At 47.7% G+C, this 21994-nt stretch overlaps 1 protein-coding gene across 1 annotated transcript in view; it reads right to left on the bottom strand.

Annotated features, from left to right (window-relative positions):
• TEC (tec protein tyrosine kinase) overlaps positions 1-21994 on the bottom strand; it is a 589535-nt gene that overhangs the window by 15178 nt on the left and 552363 nt on the right. The window contains exons 16-18 of the mRNA XM_078678221.1: positions 11818-11882; positions 9372-9490; positions 9062-9219 (exon numbers count right to left, since the gene is read on the bottom strand). Coding sequence (XP_078534347.1) covers positions 9062-9219; positions 9372-9490; positions 11818-11882 — 342 coding nt within the window. The remainder of the gene's footprint in view (positions 1-9061; positions 9220-9371; positions 9491-11817; positions 11883-21994) is intronic.

Below are 21994 nucleotides of genomic sequence, written 5' to 3'. Positions count from 1 at the left end.
AGTGCATGTCCTTGCAGTCTTATGTCATGTAGGCGTTGGATTATGTTGGGGTGGGAGACCTTGTCAAATGGTGTGGAAAGGTCCAGGAGGATGCGGGCAATTGTGCCGCCTCAGTCCCGAGTCATTCAGATGCCATATGTGCCAACGATGAGGGCAGATTCCATGCTGAGGCTAGAACTGAAACCAGAATGAGTGCTGTCCAGGAGTTGGTGGTTGTTGAGATGCTTGATGAGGCGTCTGTTGATGATTTTGTCTAAGGCCCTGACCAGGAATGGTAGCAGGGAGATCGATCTGTAGTTGAGAGCGTTGAAGGGTCCGCTGAGGGTTTCTTCAACAATAGGAGGACAGTTGCATGTTCCAAGCGTCTGTTCTTTGGATAAGATTGGGAGGTGTTGGGTGAGGTCTATCGGGTGTGGTTGCAGGTTGAAGTTGCTGTACGTGGCAGTGAATTTGTTGCTGAAGAATTGAGAGAGATGGTTGTATGGGTCCTACGAGGGGGTGATTGAGTTGGAGACTGCGGCTAGTGAGGTGAAATCCTTCACAATGGCAAATATTTATTTGCTTCTGTTGGTTATGCCAGATGTGGTCTGCCAGCATGGAGCGTTTGGTGGTCCGGATATTTTCGTCGCTGCTTCTTAGGGCAGATTTGTAAATGCTCCTGATGTATTGTCATGGCTTGTTCTCAATTTGTGGTCCAGTTGTTTGCAGTGGTCTTTCATAAACAAATAAATGAGGGCACTTTTGAGGGCACTTTTAAAGCACAGGCTACTCAAGAGTGTCCAGTTCTAAGCACTGCAAGTCAGGTAGAGAACATTAGTTGCTAAATAAGTATGTTTTTAAAAATATCCCGGGTCTGGTGGCTTAGTAGACTAAAGCGTCCACTGTAGGGGCTAGTATTCGACCTTATGGTCACAAGTTCAAATCCCAGCAGGTCCTCTCAGCCTTTCAACATTCCGAGGCGGATAAAATGAGTACCATTGAGTTAAGTAACAATAAACATCTGTTATTCAGCAACAAGATACCCTTCGGTGAATTTGCGCTTTACAAATGCACGTTATGTTATTTGTAATGTTTGTTAATTGAAGATGGACCTGGTTCCAGAATACATCCAAATACATGACTTGACTACAGAGGAGATCTGTTCTTCATAGTTAGGCAGGCCTCAAATAGTACCCCGAAGTTCCTGGCTGTAGTCGTCGTGGGGGTTATTCAGAACAGCCCATCCATCCAGACAAAGGGTCATCATGAAACAACAGAATTTCAGTTTAGTCGGGATTACACTGAATGTTGGTGGCACTGAGCCAATCCATAGCTGCTTTTACATAGGCTGTAAAAGCCCTCTTAACCTCTCTTCCAAATCTGTTTTATTGAAAAATGCACGCAGCGGAGATCGACACAGACCCTCAATTTACCATTCTGTTTCCGTGCAACTACCAAAGGAGATAGCCACAAAGAGGAGTCCACTGGTTCTATGATCCCCTTTGCACAGAAAGAACTTAACTCCTTCTCCAAATCATGTCTAATACTAAAAGGAACATTCCTGAGCTTGTGTTTGAAGGGTCGAGCACCATCTTTGACAATGATCTTGTGTTGGTAATCACAAATCTTCCCAAGCTCACCAGAAAAGACATGAGGAAATTTGTTGATCATAGATTCAAGATCTACACTGTCCCGTACTACAAGAACTTGCTCACTGGTCCCAGGTCTAAGTGCCATGCCGAACAACCCTTGGTGGAACCATCCAAGAATGTACAAACCTTTGTGAGCAACATAGACTTTCCCAGCAATCCTCCTTCCTCTAAATTCCATAATGTCCTCGATGTACTCAGAGAGATCGAACTCTCTACCATCATACGAAACAGCTTTTCGATCAGGAGGTAGGAGAATTCTAGTGGGCCATGTTTTCTTAAAAAGTTCCTGAGTGATCATAGAAATGCGAGCACCTGAATCAACTAAAAGTCTTATAACCTTCTCCCCAACGTGGATATCAACATAGGGATCAACACACAGTTCAGGATTTCCCACTCAGACAGCTTCATCTTGTACAACCACAATCATATCCCATAACTCTTTAATCACAGAGACGTCCTCATTACCATGTAAGTTTTCATCTATAACACATTTAACAGTCGAAGAATATCTGCTTTTAGTGGCTTGACAGACTTTCGCAAAATGTCCTTGTCTGTTGCAGATCCTACAAGTGACAAGCCTTGCCGGACATTTGTTTCCCTTCATGTGAGCTCTGTACCCACATCTGAAACAGACATTTTGTTGTAAAAAAATGAATTTTGTCTTTCAGCATAACTCGAACGTGGCTTTTCAATTTGATGTTGTGGCTGGTCAACTTGATGTACATCCTTGGAATCCTTGGCTCTGACAGCAGAAACTGCGTCATTAGTTTTAGGCTCAAGTTCCTTTGCTGACAACTGTAATGTCTCAATGCTTTTTGCAGAGTAGACCAGAGAATCTATCCCCGGGCTTGGCCAGGATTTTAGGCTTGGCATTCAACAGAGAAATCGGCCTATATGAGCAGCAGATATTCACTATATGCTGGTCTCTGGGGAGCATTCTTATGTTACAGTTTTCGTTAAACATTTTATGCAACAGGGGTGTCACTTTAGTCGATGTTATTTTATATAGTTGAATCGGAAGCCCGTTAGGGCCTCCGGCTTTATCTGATGGAAGGTCTGTAATTGCTTTGGTTATTTCAGACTCCGCCAAATCCTGCTCTAATGATTCCTTTTCCTCTGGCCCAAGAAGTGGCAATCTAAGCGTAGCCAGTACATCCCACGAGGTCACAGTGGTAGTTCTGCAATCTGAAGCATAGAGATGCTCATAATAATCTGAGAATGCCTCTGCTATCTGACTTCCACCCCGAACAGTGGTTCCATCCCTCCTCTGCACTTCCTAAACCCATCTAGAGGCCTCCGATTTCCTAACCAAACACACCAGCAATTTGCCCGCTTTGTCTCCCACTTCGTATAGTTTTTGCTCTATCTGGGTTTCGCGGTCTCTTCAGCTATCACCTTAAACTCTGCTTTCTTCAAACTCAACTGATGCTTCATTCCTATATCATTATTACTGATCAGGCTTGTCTCCAGGACCACGATACTTCATTCTATCTCCTCCAATTGTGCACGCTTCTGGGTTTTTTCACCCGTTATGAGAGAGATTCCCTGCCCCCTGATCACCGCCTTATAAGCCTCCCAAAGTGTGCAGGCCGAATCCACTGTGCCAGTGTTTTCTGTTATGTACTGATCAGTTGCTTCATACATTTTGGTTCTAATCGCAGGGATTTGAAAGTACCAGGGGTTAATCGTGCCCAGACGTTTCGGCCTGGGGTCTGCCATTTTGTAATGGACACAAATTGAAGAAAGGTCTGATATTCCCCGGGCCATATTATCAAATTCTCTAAACTGGGGTGCCTGCTGGGCCTGTGTGAAAAAGTAAACAATACGTGACATGCTACCATGTGCCCACGAGAGATATGTGTACTGTTGTGAATTAGGATTGAGGCCCCTCCAGATATCGTGTAGGCCCACAGCAGACACAAAGTCAGCAAATGTCATTCCCGCCTGGTCTTACGGTCGTGGTGGAAGACGGCCTACTGTCAGGGACAGAGCTGCATTACAGTCACCACAGATGACCATCACCCATTCTGGGAGATTCAAAAGGAAAGCTCCCAGTTCTGGCAGAATGAGGGATTTTTGTTTGGGAGGGATATACAGTGAGATGATATTAAAGACTTGTCCCTCCCAGCCACCTATAACCGCAACCATCTTACACTGGGGGTCCTGTGTTACCCTTGGATTTGTAAAGGGAAAGGAAGAGCGCATCAATATACCAACTCCTCGAGAGCCCCTAGTATATCCAGAGTGTGCAATTAATTTATAGTCCCATCGGTTGAGCGCCGCCTATTTTGTGCCCTGAATGTGCGTCTCCTGTAGGAGGACCACGTCTGGTGCATGCCTTTTCAAATATTAGAAGACTATCCACCTTTTTATTCTGTCTCCCATCGACGTTCCAGGACTTCACCTAAAACCCTTTATTTTTCCCCCATGGGACCACAAGGTCCAATATCTCAGGGCCGACTGTGTGTTTGTGTTCATTCCGAGCTTCTCCCGAAACCTTTCCAGACATAACTTCAAATTAGGTCAGTCCCATAATGTATGGACAGGCTGATATATGGAGCCACGGTGTAGTCCGCAAATTGTCAAACCTCCCTTGTTGGCACCACAATCGTCGTATATGGCAAAGACTCTTACAACCAAAACAATCCCGGTTCTCAACTTCTCCCCTCTTCCTGCCTCCCTGCACTACGGGTTCAAACTGCCCGCTACCCCAACTATGCAGAGTGCTTCTGACCCAAAAACACATTTTAAACATTTGAGGAGCAGAGGCCGCAGCCATAACTGTGAACCACCCCCCCATTCAGTCTTATACACACACCACCAGTTTACATTACCACCTGGAAGAACATTTGCTCACTGTAGGATCATTGTGACTACCATCACCCTGGGAAGCCTCATTCTAAGACCCAAGGCCAAATGGACTCCCTGAGCTTCTACATTCACCTGATCACTATATTACTCATTGTTCCTTTGTCCAAGGTTCTCTTCTTTGGAAAAACCATTTAGCATTTCACTCCAGGCAGTCTATCTCTAAAGCGTACTTATCTCCCTATGCCTCATACAGAGACGTATTTGGTTTGGCCCCATCTTCACTGCAGCACTTTTCCCCGATACGCTTCCTCTGCCAACCGTTTGCCATCCCTCCAGCAAGGACCAGACTTCCTCCTGGGTATCAAAAAAACAAGTTTTGTTGTCTGCCGCAACTCTTAGTCTCGCCAGGAACAGCATTGCGTATTTCAGTTCCTTCTCCCTTAGAGCTTTCTTCACCTCCAGGAACGACTGTCTCATTCTTTGAACCCGAGGGGTAAAGTCCAGAAAGAACATAATTGTGCTATTTTCCCACTTCACTGGCAGTGCTAAGCAAGCCACCTTAAGTAGCACATCTCTGTTCCTGAACTAAAAAATTCGGGCTATGATTGGACGAGGGGAGTTACCCGGCCGCGGCGCCGTTCCTGGCACTCAGTGGGCGTGCTCTACTGAGAAATATTTTGAGAGGCTTTTAGGCTGGAGATGTTGAAGGATCAACTCTTCCACAAAAAAGTCGACTGCCGGGACCTCTGCTTTTTCGGGAACACCAAGAATGCGAACGTTATTACGTCTAGAGCGTCCCTCGGCATCCTCCATTCTGTTGAGTACTTGCGTTAGCTCCCTCAATTCATCCACTTGCGCTTGTAGAGTTTTGATGTCAGTTTGGAGCGCGGCGATAGAGTCTTTGTTTTCTTTAACCCTTGCTCCCATCTTATGCAGGTCTGCACGCATCAAGTTCACCTCCACAGAGACTGTCTATCTTGCTCTCCAGAGTGGTTCGTACTTTTTGTATTGCAGCCATGATGTCGTAAAGGGTCGGAGAACCATCTTTTTCTGAGCTCTGCACTTGGTATGGGGAAGTATTGGTATCTCCCTCCCCGGTGTTGCCCTCAGACCTCGGCTGGGCATATTTCTCCATTTTGGTTTGAAGGGCCGTCCAGTGTCCCGGGACGCTGCCGCTAGTAGTTAGTAAGAGAGGGAGGGGTCGGTGGGGAAGCAAGAAAGCAACCCGCTGACTACCAGGTGCAAAACACTCACCAGTGGCCTGTCGCAGTCTCTCCACCACGTTCCACCCAGCTTCTGTCTCCAAGCCCTCACTCTTTTTATTCACAATGGTGCTGGTGATGTCACACCACACTTCGCCAGCGTCTAGAGCGTCTTTTCATGCCTTCATTATTGCCGCTATGGGGCCCGTATCGCGGCCAGGGACCACTCCAGTCCACCAGTCACCCCCTCAGCATCGCCTGCCTAGACTGTTTTCCTGTGAGTGGGAGGTGGAAGAGCACCAGGACTCCCTGTTATTCAGGGGTTGCTCGGGAGGGGGGGGTCAGCAGGTAGCGATGTTGAGGCCTCACCTCCCCTCTACCTCCGGCACCCCAGCGGTGTCTTGCAGCGTCTTCCGGATACCCTTCGTTCCCAAAGTCAATCAATCCCCCTGCTCTCAGGGCGCCGCCGTTGCCTCAAAGTCCAGCAGACCCCTCAACTACGGGATTCACAGCTCCGGTCTCATTAGCAATGGCAGCCGGTACCAGTCTTACACTGTCTCCGGGCTCCTAGGCAAGGCCCAGTGGACCGCAAACTTGCATCAACACCCCAGCTGACGCTCCTTCACTTCCGGCCGGCTCCTCCCCGCTACGGCAGCTCACCGCATTGGAGTCTCTGCCAGGTAGCCGTCTTAACTTCTCTCCCGGAGGCATTCATCCGCCGGCTTGCTGCTCGTACAGATACCACTGGTCTCACCCTAGCTTCCACAACCCACACTGGCGGTGCGTGCCAGATAATTAGTCAGATTGATGGTGAAATCTGCGGTGGCCGGTCGGAGCTGTCTCAAGCTGCGGCCATTCCAGTCGGCAGTTGGCCACACCCCCAATTGTTGAAATTCTTAATGGCTTTGGGGAAACTGTTGCTGTGTTCGGATCAGTGGGTGCTGGGAGCGGTGTTCCAGTCCTTGTCAGTGATACTGTTCCAATTTTGGCAATTTGGTCTGGCAGTGGTGCTTTTGCAATGGACCACGTGCTGAACTTGATGAGGGCATGGTCTGTCCAGGAGGCTGATGTGGGCTCGTCAACTCTGATGTTGTCAATGGTGGTAAAATGAGATCCCAGGAAGGGCTGACGACATGGGTAGGTCCCTTTATTCATTGAGTGAGGCCTAAGTTTCCAAAGTCCTCAATGATTTTGAGTTGGGGTGGGCATGGTCTTCCACATGGAAGTTTAGATCTCCAAGTAAGATGTAATTGCTAACATCGAGGGCGAATGGTTTGATGAAGTTGGTGATGGTGTCAATGAAGGAAGTGCACGGTACCGGTGGTCTGTAGATGAGAGAGACCCTTCGGGTGAAGTTAGCTGCGACATGGAGCTTGAACGACAGGTGTTTCATATTGGAGGAGGACGTGTCCATGGAGGTGGATCAGTTGATGGTGTTCTTGTGGATGATGGCGATTCTTTCTACGGGCTTGTGAAGTCGGTCTTGCCTGGAGATCTTGTAGCAGCCAGGCGAATGACTTTGGTGATGCCAGGTGCTGATGCAGTCTTCAGCCAGGCTTCTGTGAGAAAAAATAAGTCTGGGGCATTGTCGTGCAGCAGATCTATGTGGCTTGTTTGGTGAATGAGTGGGTGTTGAGTATCATGCATGTGAATTGTGTTTCCAGGACTGCGAGAGAATGGGGTATTGGGTGCTATCGGTGCAGGTGCGATGAGTGTGGTTAAGTACAAAAAACTTGCAAGAAACGCAGGAAAGCGCTTTTTGATTTTGCGTGGAGTGGCAGTCAGGATTGAGAGCATGGAGGGTTGCAGCAGGGTAGCGAACGGAGGACGATTGTCCTGGTGCGGTCCAGCCGCGGATGTGTGCAGTTGGGCTTTTATTTGGCCCACAAGCAGTGCAGCCGCCACCAAGTAGGTCCTGGGAGCCAGAAAAGTGAGGTCACTTCCTGTACAGATGGATGATGGGGAACCCAGTGATGTCACTACATTTGCAGATGGATGATGGAAGATTCAGTGGTCACTTCCTATTCAGATTGTTGATAGGAAATCCAGTGACGCTACTTCCTGAGCAGATGAATGATGGAAAACACTGCAGACACTGTACTCTTCCTGCTACTTCTATTGTCACGAGTATTGTTTATTTCTCCTTTCCATAATATCTATTTACTTGTTTATTTCCTAATACAGTTAGCAGAAGCTCAACATTAATAGAGTATTCGGTAACTCTAGCGTGTGGGCAGTCTTTTCTAATGCAGTGAATAAGTGATTGCATTCCCACAGAGTGAGCTGACCCGGGTAACAGCCAATGCTCTCTTCGTTATGGTGCACACCAGCAGCCAGCTCTTCAGTGTGATAGAAAATGAATACAGTTTTGTATAGCCAGACTGGGTTCAGAAGGGCGTCAGGGTGTTGTACACAAATGTTATTCCTCCAGGACTAATACAGAAAACTGGTGCTACAACAAGCATAGAAGTACAAGCAGTTGAATATTTTGTCAATATTTTACCCATAATATGAAATATCAATGTACATATAAATGTTTGAGTTCTTTACTTCCTTTAATTGGTGATTGTCAGAACAACAGGAACACGTCATATACATATCAATAAGATTAAAACACATATCAATCTGAGGATTTTGTGTCTTCACTTCAGATATTTGCAATACTGATATGCTAGGTCATCAGATTTTTAGAATGTGCTGCATGCAGCCAACTTAGCATCAAACCACACATACAGTAGTGAAAGAAATGGGGAATTTTTCTTCACTGCTATTGCATATGCAGTGTAAAATAGACTAAAATGAATTTGTCCCAATCACATTACAAAATAATTGTTACAGGAACAAAATGGAAGAAACAATGCACTGCAAACAGAGGAACAATACCAGTTCGCTTCATTTTTTATATGGTAGGTTTGCAGCAAAGCTTTCTTTTGCTATTCTACGTTGCACCAGAAGCACAATTAGTGCAATTCAGATTTGCCACACATGCATTTGGTGGCCCATGGATTTTACAACAGATTAAATAAAGACTAGAAACATGCTGAGCTAGTTGGAGGAATTTGACAAATTGTACTTTTTTTTTCAAAATAGTCTACCCTGCTGAAATTCATGCAGCTTGGTCTCTGTAATACCAGGTACAGCCTAAAACCTAAGGCTAATCTAACCGTCTGTGCTGGGAGGTCACGATAGGATCCCTCACATATGAATCCCTTCCCAAATGGTGCTTAAGGAATCAGCATGTTGATGGTGTACACACCTTAATGCATATTTGCCTCCATGCATAGTTCATCTTGGCAGGAGGGTGGTGGCTCCACGCGTCACAATTGTGAAACTCCTGCCAGACCTGTGCCCATATGACTGCACAAATTGGCACCTGTGTTATTTCTTTAACCTTAAATGCACACACTACAAACTTACCTCATGCCAGCAATTCATCATTATCTGATATACGCTGTTATCTGCCAGCTTTGGACGATAGAGCCTCTGCCCTTGTGACACCCTGGTCACCACTTCCAAGTTGGTGTTATTCTCAAAGGGCATCTTGCCCTCTGTAAAAACCTCCCACATTAAAACTCCTGGAAAAGAATATAAAGGGTCATGAAAAAGAAGCTCAGGTCATAGGTATCTTGTGAATAGGACATAAAACGGGCTTAATAAATAATCAAAAAATGTTTCATATCGTCAAACATGGAGACTCATTTTTAGCAATTATGAAATTCAAACTCACCGAACGACCAGACGTCTGATTTGCTGCTGAAACGGGTATAATTAAAAACCTCTGGAGGGGACCACTTCACAGGAAATTTTGCCCCAGATGAACTTGAATACTGGTTATCGATGACATACCTTTGGAAGTGGAGAGCTCTGTTAGGCACTATACATACAGTAGTGAAGTGAAGGAATGTTAAAGTTTTAGATTGCAATACAAACTGAAATATTTGGGGACATGAAGCTATCAGGCTGATGATTGCCTTAGGGATATACAATAACAGTACATAAAAATCGGAGTTTATGTATCAATTAGTCTCAATTTTTCTTTCTGAGGATCCCCATGACCACTGTATGTTTCTCTCTCAGCCCCGCTACAATGGTGGAGTTCTCTCAGTCATGAGTGATATCAGAAGGCATCACATCACCCTTATCCAGGCCTACTACCATGAGTAGCCTGGCCTGCCAACAGGCAAATTCAGTTGCGGGCCCTGTGCTTTAATCGCAGAATCTTTGAATCCAGTGCATCGCTTTCACCAGTCTCTTTGCTGCTGATGTCCACTTCCATACTTTGCACTCATTAAGGACTCTTTGTATTAATATTCCCAGAATCCACTGAGAAAGACCTTTGCCTTTTCAGATTCAGTCTTCTAGATCTTCTTGTCATTTTTTTCGAAAACACCTCAAAATGTTTTTCCCAGCCAGATGTAACTTTTCACCTTTACTGTGAACTACCACCCTTACTGCCTGACTACACAGAGCCAAGCACCCACGTGTGTTACACAAGCAGCAAACTTCTCATCATTAAAATCAACACTTTCACAAGCACTATTGCTCTGAGAAACACCACGTAGGATTCTGACTTTTATTTAACAATCTTCCCATTTTCACAATTTCTTAAATTGCAGACATATTACGACCTCGGGACACTAGGGTGCTGCTGAACACCACGGAGTGCATGTGCTCTAAACACTGGTACAAAAAAAGGAATTCCTTCAAAGTTATTTGTAATAAGAATGAAACATTTTGGGATTAAGTAATGAACACCTAAAGGTTCAGCAAGCATCTCATCATAAGAACAGTTCTTAAAGCAATTATTGTAACAGGAAGAAAGAACGACAACACAACACTAAAATGTATTATTTGTTTGTATATAGGATTGTAGGAGATGATGTATTTATTTCACAGGATAACAAAATAAATCATAAATCTCAAGGGGCAGATTCTGAAACATTTTGTGCTAGGCTAGCGTCACAAAAGTGATGCTAACCAGCACAAAATGTTTTTGGGGAAAATTACTTTCCAGCGCATCATTTTTTTTGCGCTGGAAAGTACCCTGCCTTTTGACGCAAAACCCTATCTGCAAAAAGCTGTAGACAGGGTTTTGCGCCAAAAGTTAGCCCCACTTCAAAGGAGGCGCTAACAGGAGACATGTTTTCATTTCTCTTTTCTTTTCCGACTTTGCATGCATGCTGCACTGTGCATCACACCTACAACTTGGGGGAAAGCTTTTAACTTTGTCTAGGCATGGTATTTTGTGCAGCAAGGGTACCCTTCCTGTATAAAAACGTATGCTAGACTCACACAACCCTATGCGATACAGCGCTAAGGTGTGAGAATGGTGCTCTGCAGATAAAATCCGCAAGGGAAAGGGGAGGAGGGGCCATACTTCTGAAGATATGGTGCTCTTCTGCTCCCTCGTTGTCACGTAATGCACAGCGGCAGCTCCTCCGCAACAAAATGATGTTCTATCATAGTTTTATTTTTCATTTGCTTGCTCTGAGCCAGCGGGTGCAGGGAGGGAACAGGGATGAGGCATGGGAGGAGGGAGGAGGAATGTTATGTGCAATACGTTCTAAGTGCTCATGTGTGTTTGGCCTGCTGTCTCAGGCAGGCCAAACACACATGCTCACTTAGGTTTTTCCAACCCGGCTTCAGTGAACAGGCCGGGCTGGAGAAAGCCCACAGGCTCCCGTTCCTGAGCGGAGCGTCTCCCAGCCCGCTTAGGCCAATCCATGTGCTGCTCTCATAGAATGAGAGCAGCGCAGGTAATGCACACGGAGTCTGTCCCAGGGGCTGCTGGGACCAAGAAGAGCACAGGAGGCACAACGTGGGAGGTGGCCGGCAGCATAAGGTCATTTCTTTTTCAAATATTATTATTTATTAACACACCCCGCGCTCCCCCCTCCGCACGCTCACTCCATCCGCCTCACCACCCTTTGTTTGTGGTGGCAGCCACTGGCAATGCAGCGCAGCGCATCTTCTTTGGGAGCTGCGCTGCGTTGCATGTTTTTGTCTGCCATCAAGAGTGCTGGTGCTTTTGGTGAGTTAGCTTCGAAGTCTCAAGTGTACGAAAATCACACACAATGGACACCAAGATGCAGTTGAAATATATCTGTCTGTCTGTTTAGGAATTTAAAGTGAAACGCGACATTTACAATGTATGCCCAACAAATGGCCCCTACCTTGCCATTCCAAAATCTGACACTTTCACTTCTCCGGACTCGTTCACTAAACAGTTTCTGGCAGCCTGAAAAATAAATCAAAAGTCATTTTAACGACTGTCCGAAAAATAAGCTTCCTGCGCGATAAACTGTAACACTGCATCTTATTTATGCAAAAGACATTAGGACCCGTACCCTCCAGCTATGCCCCCGCCTCCCACCAGTCTGACACAGACATGCAATATCCCCACATTGAAATCACCAAGAGATTCAGGTGGGGTAAAACGGCCATGTTTAATCACAACACTGTATAAACATGACAAGCAAATAACATGCATATCTGATATTCACAATCACATTTTAAAACATCTCTTGCTCCTCTCACGTTCCCAGCCCTAAGGGAGGAGCCCCATCTGGCTCGCATCTCGCAACTGGGTATCCTACGCCAGGTGCCGCGCACCTGCCCCTTAGAGTGGTGAGCCCGCACCTCTGGTCCTTGTCCGCCATTACCAGGGCCCACCCCTCGACCACCAGGCTGCCCTGGGACGCCCAGGAGGCTCGAAATCTGTCGCCCTAGCCTCCCCAGCCGGTGGTGACTTCCTCCCAGCGGAGAGCTTACCATATCCCCCCTCAGTGCTGGCCTATGGAGTCCGCCGGGCGGCCTCCCATCCATTGTGTTAATCACTGTTTACTGATCGCAGGTCTCTTTTCCGCAACAACGCCCCCCCAAACCACTATTCTAAGGGACAGGTGGGTGGGAGTTTCAAAGGCCGGTCCTGGATCGCGGTGCAGACTATGGGGCAGTCAGGTATCCTGGAGTGGTAGCGGGAACAGAGACCCCGGTCACAGGGAGTTGACCCTAAATAGGCCAAAGGTCTCCGCCCCCTACCACTCCGGATACGCATCACCGCCTTGACCCGGAAGTGAAAGGCGGCCGGCTGCCGATTGGGCCGCCCGGCCGCCCAACCACCAATGACTATGAGCGGGGTCCAGAGGCGCCGGGTCCTAAGTGCGTGCGTCCCGATTCTCCGTGCTTGTCATAGGACCCGTACCCTCCAGCTATGCCCCCGCCTCCCACCAGTCTGACACAGACATGCAATATCCCCACATTGAAATCACCAAGAGATTCAGGTGGGGTAAAACGGCCATGTTTAATCACAACACTGTATAAACATGACAAGCAAATAACATGCATATCTGATATTCACAATCACATTTTAAAACATCTCTTGCTCCTCTCACGTTCCCAGCCCTAAGGGAGGAGCCCCATCTGGCTCCCATCTCGCAACTGGGTATCCTACGCCAGGTGCCGCGCACCTGCCCCTTAGAGTGGTGAGCCCGCACCTCTGGTCCTTGTCCGCCATTACCAGGGCCCACCCCTCGACCACCAGCCTGCCCTGGGACGCCCAGGAGGCTCGAAATCTGTCGCCCTAGCCTCACCAGCCGGTGGTGACTTCCTCCCAGCGGAGAGCTTACAATATCCCCCCTCAGTGCTGGCCTATGGAGTCCGCCAGGCGGCCTCCCATCCATTGTGTTAATCACTGTTTACTGATCGCAGGTCTCTTTTCCGCCACAAGGGTGGCCAAGGCCCTCAGGTCTGACACCCTCCCCACCTGCGTTCAGAATAAACGACCAAAGTTCTCTTATAAACGTGTCCGTCCCTAAGTCCGACAAGTGTACCCCATCTTGGTGGTACATCGCTTCTCCAGAAATCATCCGGTGTTGTATGTAGCGCAAGCGGCCCTTCACTGAGCGCAACCTTGCCAGTTCACCATTTAATCTCCTCACTGAAACGTTCAATGATCTCGCATGCACTCCTGGGCCCCATGTCCTGCGTGAGAGCATGCCTGACCAAACAATCCTAGCTGATGGAAAAATATGCCCCAACCAGGCAAACTCCGCCAGCAGGGCCTCCTTGACTGCCAAGCGTCCTCTGTCGACCATGTCGTTGCCTCCCAAGTGCAAGATAATCCAATCAGGAGACTTGTGCCCTTCCTGCGTCCTGAGCTCCTCGACGAGCCGTCTTAGGTGGTGGATTCGCATCCCCCCGACGCCACGCCACAGGAATTCGGTCTCGCTCAAGTCAACTGGTTTCACCACCTGCCGTTGCTGCAAGCGCACCGTCGCACGACGCACAAACGAGTGCCCAAGTACCCACACCACCGACGCGGGCATACTAATCAGAAGGAGAGAAATGACACCGTTAAATACAATTCGATATGTGACCGCCACAGTTTGTCATAACAATTCTGGCCTGACATATCTCTTGTAACACTCCAACGTCCAGCGCCCAATGCCCTTTACAGCGTCGGGGGCGACGCCTGCCCTTGCCGCCAGAGTGGCAGCGCCAATCCTAAAGGAATGTGAAGAGAATCCTGCTGCTCCTAACCCCAGCTTACCCAGGGCCAACCCAAACACTGCTTTAAACTGATATTGGGACAGGCAATCTCCATTCTCGTGAATGAACAGGGCCAGCTCCCCCCCAGCAGGGCGCAGGGCCAGGTACGCCTGCATACGGGATACGGGGCAGGCCGCTACCCCCGGAGCGGGCCGTAAGCGAATGGTGGCCCCCTTACCCGCCTGATCAGTCTTGGAACGTCTCAAGAGCACCACCAGCCCCCCCGGAGAAAGGACCGTATCACGGAACTGCAGGCCCCCCCCATGGTCAGATCTGGAGGCCCCCACTATCTCACCCAGGCGGAACGCCCCATAGAAGGCTAAGCAGAAGGCCGCCCCCATCAAGACTCCTTCAAACAGAGAGCCACATATTGACGGTAACACCCCCAGAACATCAATCAAGGTCGGGAGATCCAGAGGCCTACGACAATCCCGCCTAGGCCCATCGAGTTTAGCCCATCCTGCCAAGGCCTTCCTGACTAGGAAGGAGACCCCCGGGTCCCGCTCCCCCGCCAGTTTAGCAAAGAAGCCTATCGCAGAAAGATTAGCCCTAGCATAAGCCACAGCTCTGCCCTGATCCCTTAATGCCTGTAGAAAACCATTGTTCGACTCTGGGGAAAAGATCTTTGATGTCCCTGCCTGTTCTACGAATGACCTGTAAGCATTAAAATGTTGCTGATAAGCACGTTTGGTGCGATCATTCAGGGTGGCACCTACCAGCCCCGCTAACGCGGGGCTCCAATTGTCCACAGTGATGTAGGGAACATAGTCATGCGCTCTTCCGCCTGCGGGTGGAACCTCCGGAATTCCTGCAACTTGGAACGAGACAAAGCATCAGCAGCGTGGTTATCAACACCTGGTATATGCGCAGCCCTGTAAGTTAAATTCAATCTCAAGCACGCCAGCACCAACAGCTTCAGTAACCTTAGCACGTGCGGGCAAGTGGCCCCCTGCCTATTGATGACTTGTACCACTGCCATGTTATCTGACCAGAAAGTCACTGCCCTGTCCCTGAAGCGCTCCGCCCAAATCGTGACCGCCACCCAGATGGGGAAGAGTTCCAAAAAGGCTATGTTCTTTGTAAGGCCTGCCTCGTGCCATGCCGCTGGCCATTCCGCCCCGCAACAGGCCGAGCCTAGAATAGCGCCAAAGCCAATGCTGCCAGCTGAATCAGTAAACAGGCCGAGCTCCGCGCTGGACACCGGAGGGGCGGGCCATACTACCCGCCCATTAAAGTCCCTTAGGAAGCTGCGCCACACCTTGAGGTCATCCTTTACTCCTGCCCTTAACCCTGTGGTGCTTCTGAGTGAGGCCCACCATTGCTCTGGCAATGGACCTCGAGAAAGGGCGCCCCATGGGAATGATTCGTAGAGCAAAATTCAGCTACCCTACCAAGACCTGTAACTGATGCAAAGAGACCTTCGGTCCTGCCAGGGCCGCTTCAATGGCCTGGGAGAAAGCCAGCACTTTGTCCATCGGCAATCTGCACTCTCCTGCTACCGTATCAATTTCAATGCCCAAAAAAGACATACAAGTGTCAGGGCCCACAGTCTTGTTGGGTGCCAGCGGTACTCCAAAGTCCTGAAACATAGCTACCAGTTCCCCAAGCGCCTGGGCACAAACCTCTGATGCCGCCGGGCCCATCACCATGAAATCATCCAAGTAATGTACAACATCAGTACACCCAGATCTGCATGAAAACACCCACTGCAACATGGAACTAAAAGTCTCAAACCGCGCACCCCATGGGCATACATTTGTCATAGTAGAACTGCTGGTGTACCTGGAAGCCTAGTAAATGGTAATCATCCGGGTGGACGGGCAACAAGCGAAAAGCTGATTCTATGTCTGTTTTAGCTAACAATGCCCCCCGCCCCAGATCCCTCACCTTCTGGACAGCGGCATCAAAAGACGAGTACGTCACAGTACACAGCGCTGCATCGATGGAATCATTTACAGATGAGCCTTTTGGCGCAGAGAGGTTATGAATCATTCTGAACTGTCCTGGCTCCTTTTTAGGCACCACCCCCAGTGGGGAACATACATACGTCTCCCAAGGGGGAGCCGGGAAAGGCCCCGCCACCCGGCCTAAAGCCCGCTCTTTCTCCACTTTAGGGACCACAACAGAGGAATGAGTTCTCGCTGACAACTGGTTGTTGCACTGGCTAATGGCCGGTCCTGGATCGCGGTGCAGGCTACAGGGCAGTCAGGTATCCTGGAGTGGTAGCGGGAACAGAGACCCCGGTCACAGGGAGTTGACCCTAAATAGGCCAAAGGTCTCTGCCCCCTACCACTCCGGATACGCATCACCGCCTTGACCCGGAAGTGAAAGGCGGCCGGCTGCCGATTGGGCCGCCCGGCCACCCAACCACCAGTGACTATGGGCGGGGTCCTGAGGTGCCAGGTCCTAAGTGCGCGCGTCCCGATTCTCCGCGCTTGTCAGAGAACTTTTTTGAGCTTGTTGAATAAGACCAGTCTGAGTCTCGCAGTCTACACACAGCCACAGAATTGGACGAAGCAGTATTCGCCAGTACCATCTGCCCGTCAACACCACCCTCGCTTTAAACCCGTACTGCAGCGGTGCCCTCGCTCTAACCCCACATTTCAGCTGTACCCTCGCTCTAAACCCCGTACCTCAGCGGTACCCTTGCTGTAATTTACAACCTGCTCAGAGCTGGCAATCAATGGGAGCATTAATGGACACAGAAGATAGACTATCGTGCTGAATTTCACCCAGAATATCAACTCCATGTGGTTATTTACTATTCGGTGCGGATTACTTCACACTAACGTGTATTTGTAAAGCGCACTTTCACCCAGCAGGGTTTCTTGGCGCTGAATAACATATGTTTACTTGATGAATTTAATTGTAATGATATTAGGCAGAATCGATCATTAATTGCGTCCACCTGGGCAGGTGTCAGGACCTAAATATGTCTCACATGCAAATAGGGTACTTAGCAGGCTGAATGATCTCACATCCAAGTCCTATTCGCAGCTGAAATCAATCTAGCAGTATTAAATCTCGAGGGAGCCTGCATATCCTCACACACCTTAGTGACGAAACTGAAAAGGGCTGTGCAGTTCATTACTGACTGAAGGTGATGCAGGTGAAATGGCGCATTTTTTACACAGGTTGTGTTTTTTCACCTAGGCGGGGGACAGCATGGCAGAGTGTTTTTTTCTGATAATGAGACGCCAACAGGGCTGCTCTATTTTCATATGGAAAGAATAAAGCCCTAAATAATTATGTTATTCAACACCACATTTTTATTCCTGCAGGTCAGAGTAAGAATACTTCATCCCACAGTAAAAGGGCTAAAACAAGTCACTTAACCCTATTCATAAACCTATTCAAAGAGACTGCACCTGCTGGATCTCTTTGATCTACAACATCCTGCTAGAAGAACAACGTTAACTCAACCGGAACTACCAAACTGCTTGAGACGGTGCAGCATTCCATACATTTATACAGAAGCAAGTTGGCGCCCGTTAGACCACGGTAAGCCATAGTGCAGAGCTTTGCTGGATGAGCTGAGGAGAGGACACAATATCACACAAACTCTTGCCTCGGGGCAGGTACTAGATGAAATTGTCATGTGCTGACTGTCAACTATGCTTTTATGGTGCCTGCCCCAAAAAAAAGACAAACAATGGGACACCCAACAGTTTGGCTTGTCAAGGGTCTGTCTTGCCGTCTCCACACCGGGTCACACATTTTTACCAGCACCTGGTATAAATGGACTTCATGCAACGGTGCCAGGTGACTAGGATGACATCCAACACTTTGTGTGGCAGAACAAACACAACTGCTGCCACTCAATCCTCATGCAAGAAGGTGTAAACTGGGCAGTTTAGGGTGAAGGGGCTTGCCCTGCTGCTGTAACAGATGATCCTCCTGAAGCCGTAGCCTGATTGGTGGGCAGATGCTCATGCCCTGAAGTTCTGGGTACTGCACTCTCCTGGCTCAATCAGGAGCCACTAGGGTGACTTGGGCGCAGTCGTTCCAGGTCTTTTTTCATGAATTGGGGAAGGGTAGGCGTACAGGATCCGCGTGTTCCATTCCAGGCAGAATGCATCTCCTATCAAGTCTTTCCATGGAAACTACAACCAGCAAATCTTTAGACACTGCGTGTTCTTTACTGTGGAGAAAAGATCTAGCCAGGGCTCTCCCCACTGTTGGAAGATGCCCTGCGCCACCTTGGGAAGGAGAGGCCATAAATCATTTGCCACACGTCACCGCTTGAGCTTGTCTAGTATGGCATTCAAGTATCCTCTTGTATTCAAGGATCTCTTCAGGTGGTTCACAATCAAGGAAACGCACTGACGCACCAGCCATTCCTAAGGATTCAGACACTCCTGGCACAGTAACCAGGACAAAAAGAGGAGTATCCCCAACGAAGATTTAGAAGAAAATTCTCTGGAGGGTAAGGTTTTTGGCAAGAAGGAGAAAATTCATCCTTTTGTTTAAAACCCCTCACTCACCAGCCTAGTGGTGACATGCTTCATCATCGGGGTCCACCCTGGTGACCTAGCGCCACCAGGGTGTGCTTCAACACCTGTAATACAGTGGAGCGGGTTGTGACTGTAGGTGCAAAAAGATGTTAAAAATTGTCCTGGTTTAACTCAAAAAATATGTTTTTTATTATGGAGCAACTGAACAATATTAAAAAATTCTTGGCGAGATCCTGGTAGGAGAGTTACGACCAGAGGATCTCTATATGTGTATGTGTGGATTGGTCAACATGTTTCTACCAAATGGGCATTTGCCCGGTATTCCTCAGGACCAAAAACAGGAGGACGGAAGGTGTGGGCCCCCTAAAAGGCGCACCCTGTCCTGTTCCCCTGTGTACCTACTGGTATATGGCCAGTGGTATATAAGCTCAATCAAATACATGAGCAAATAAAAAAGTGAAAAAAGAAGAGACCTGTGAAAAGAAGAAGGTAAACAAATTTCAGTTATGATCATGCTTACTCTCCTGTAACGTCGTGAAGTGTCTCTGTGCTGTGATATTTATTCTAACCCTCCGGGTGATTGAATCTCGTGATGATAGGGTGTCCGTGTGGGGTGTTGTTGGGCAAATATACTGATCAATGGGTGCGTGCATTGCTGCATGCATTATCATTATAGCACTAATGAATCTACTTGAAAGCACCATTATCAAAAGGTGCGTGCATTTATTACATGCATTATCGTTTTGAATACTGAGGCCCATGGAATATTGTCATTCAAACCGATCTTCTGGGTGGAGAGTCTATAAATCCACCGCTGTTCCTTTTCAAAGAGGCGTGTCACAGACACGCCTCTTTGAAAAGGAACAGCGGTGGATTTATAGACTCTCCACCCAGAAGATCGGATGACAATATTCCATGGGCCTCAGTATTCAAATAACACCACTATCTCTTATTTATAGACACGGACAATATATCCAGGCACCCTTCCACTGACTCTCCAACTGGATATTTTCCCCATGCCCCCATAGACACTAACACCTCGAGGGTGCCTTCTACATACTGTCACTGCCCCCATAGACACCAAAACACTCGGGGTGCCTTCTACATACTGTCACCACCCTAACTGGCAATGTTCCATGCAATGATGCCACACCAGAACAACCATCCCAAATATGCGAGGTGTCAATATGCCCCACTACGTACTCGCCTGCATAACGATGGCATAACTGACTGTCCTGAGCCCGCCTTTAACAGCCAGTCGTTGAGGTACGAGAAAACTGATATTCCTCGACCTCCTAAGATGGGCAGCGACCACAGCCATTACATTCATGAGGTAGTGTTGAGGCCAAAGGGAAGCAGGGTAAATTGAAAATGATCCTGGCCTACCTGAACCATAGGTAACTTCGGTTACATGCTTTACAGGTCCAAGGACACCATCCAATCGTTCAGGTCCAAGGCTGAAAGGATCTGGGGTAGCATGAGCATTCTGAATGTGGCCTTCTATAGGAAGGCATTCAGAAGACAAATGTCCAAGATGGGCTGAAGGCCCCATCCTTCTTTGACATTAAGAAATAGTGAGAGTAAAAACCCTCCCCTATTTCTGAGCCTGGATGCCTCTCGACAGCTCCTTTATAAAGTAAAACTTGCACCTCTTGCAACAGAATAGACAGCTGTCCCTCTGATATTCACTCTATGTGGAGAGAAGATTTTGCGGAACAAAAAGAAAGAGTTGGGCATAGCCATGCTGAACAAAGTTGGATGGCCCATCTGTTGGACTTGATGGATCACCACACTGTAAGAAGGTGCTAAATCTTACCTCCCACATGGATGTTGTGAGCCAATAGTGGCAAGCTATAGAGGCTTGGCAGTTGTTGCCGAAGTATAAGGCAACTGGAAGGACTGATACCTTTGGTGACCTGCATGTTGCCTGCCAGATCGATGTTCCCAGCTTCAAAAGGACTGGAGTGATTACAGTAGTGGTTGGGGAGGCTCATGTTGGCAGTACTCAACTCTTTAGAGTAGCCTTGGAATTTCCTAAACTGTTGAGGAAACTATTTGGATGGGGTCATAGAACTGAGAAATCATGTTAGGACCCTATTCTCTTTGAAATGTTCCAAGGTAGAATATTCTTTTTCACAAGCATGTGCCATTGAAAGGTATATCCATGAGAGAGGACGGAAAGTCTCTAGAAAAGCCTACGGAGCCCATCCACGCATGGTGGTGGAGAATCACACTGAGTCGCTGCATGGTTTGAAACCTGTAGTCCTGTTGTCTTAGGAGGGGACATTGTTCATTGGATTGTTCCTGTATTAGGAGTCATCATAAGGCAGACGAAATTGGGAGTGGATCTCTGGATCCACATGAGAAGGTGCAACAAGAAAGGAGCTGACATCAACAGGCAGGGGTGGCACTTATATGTAGCTCTGCTCCGTCACTTCCAGGCAGAAGATTTCTCACCTTACAATTCTCAGTTAGTCAATGTAGCTGACTAATGAAGCTTTCTCACGTTAGAATACTCAGTTAGTCAATGTAGCTGACTAATGAAGATTTCTCACCTTAGAATACTCAATTAGTCAATGTAGCTGACTAATGAAGATTTCTCACCTTAGAATACTCAGTTAGCCAATGTAGCTGACTAATGAAGATTTCTCACCTTAGAATACTCAGTTAGTGAATGTAGCTGGCTAATGAAGATTTCCCACATTAGAATACTCAGTTAATCAATGTAAATGACTAATGAAGATTTCTCACATTAGAATACTCAGTCAGGGTAGGGCTACATGACACCAATTAGTGGCACACAGGAGCATTGGTGGCGAAAGCTTTCTAGATCCAGTCTGACGCCTGGTGAGGAGTGTAGAAAACATTGGTTAGAAGTATCCATCAGAAATATTAGTCACGCTTTCTGGATCCATCCTGATGTCTGGAGAGCATTTCAAGGTGAGAAATCTGCGGTTAGAAGTATCAATCAGAAATATGTGTTGCTATATCAAGTCTCATTAAAAAGCAGTTAAGCATAGCAGCAGGCAGGTAATATGCGGATATGCTTGACTGCTTTCTAATGAGACTTAATAATGTAACAAATGTATATTTGATATTGCTTGAATGAAGCCTCAAGTGCATTATGATGAATTAATTTAAAATGTGGTGCTACACTGCGGAGTCAATAAGATCCCAGCTTTGTTTGGATCTTATTGACTTGGTTTAATTATAACATGATGAGATAAGGAGTCAATATGGGGAAGAGAGATTACAGTAGGAGAGAGAAACAGAAGACCATAAATTGTATGGAATGAAATACATCCTGCTATCATTGGCAAAGCCACTCGGTTTTGCCGATGCAAAA

The sequence above is a fragment of the Lissotriton helveticus genome, chromosome 2_2 (assembly GCF_964261635.1).
Source record: "Lissotriton helveticus chromosome 2_2, aLisHel1.1, whole genome shotgun sequence".
NCBI classification, from domain to species: Eukaryota; Metazoa; Chordata; class Amphibia; order Caudata; family Salamandridae; genus Lissotriton; species Lissotriton helveticus.
The sequence above is the reverse complement of the archived record's forward strand: the minus strand, read 5'-3'. Positions and strand labels throughout refer to the sequence as shown.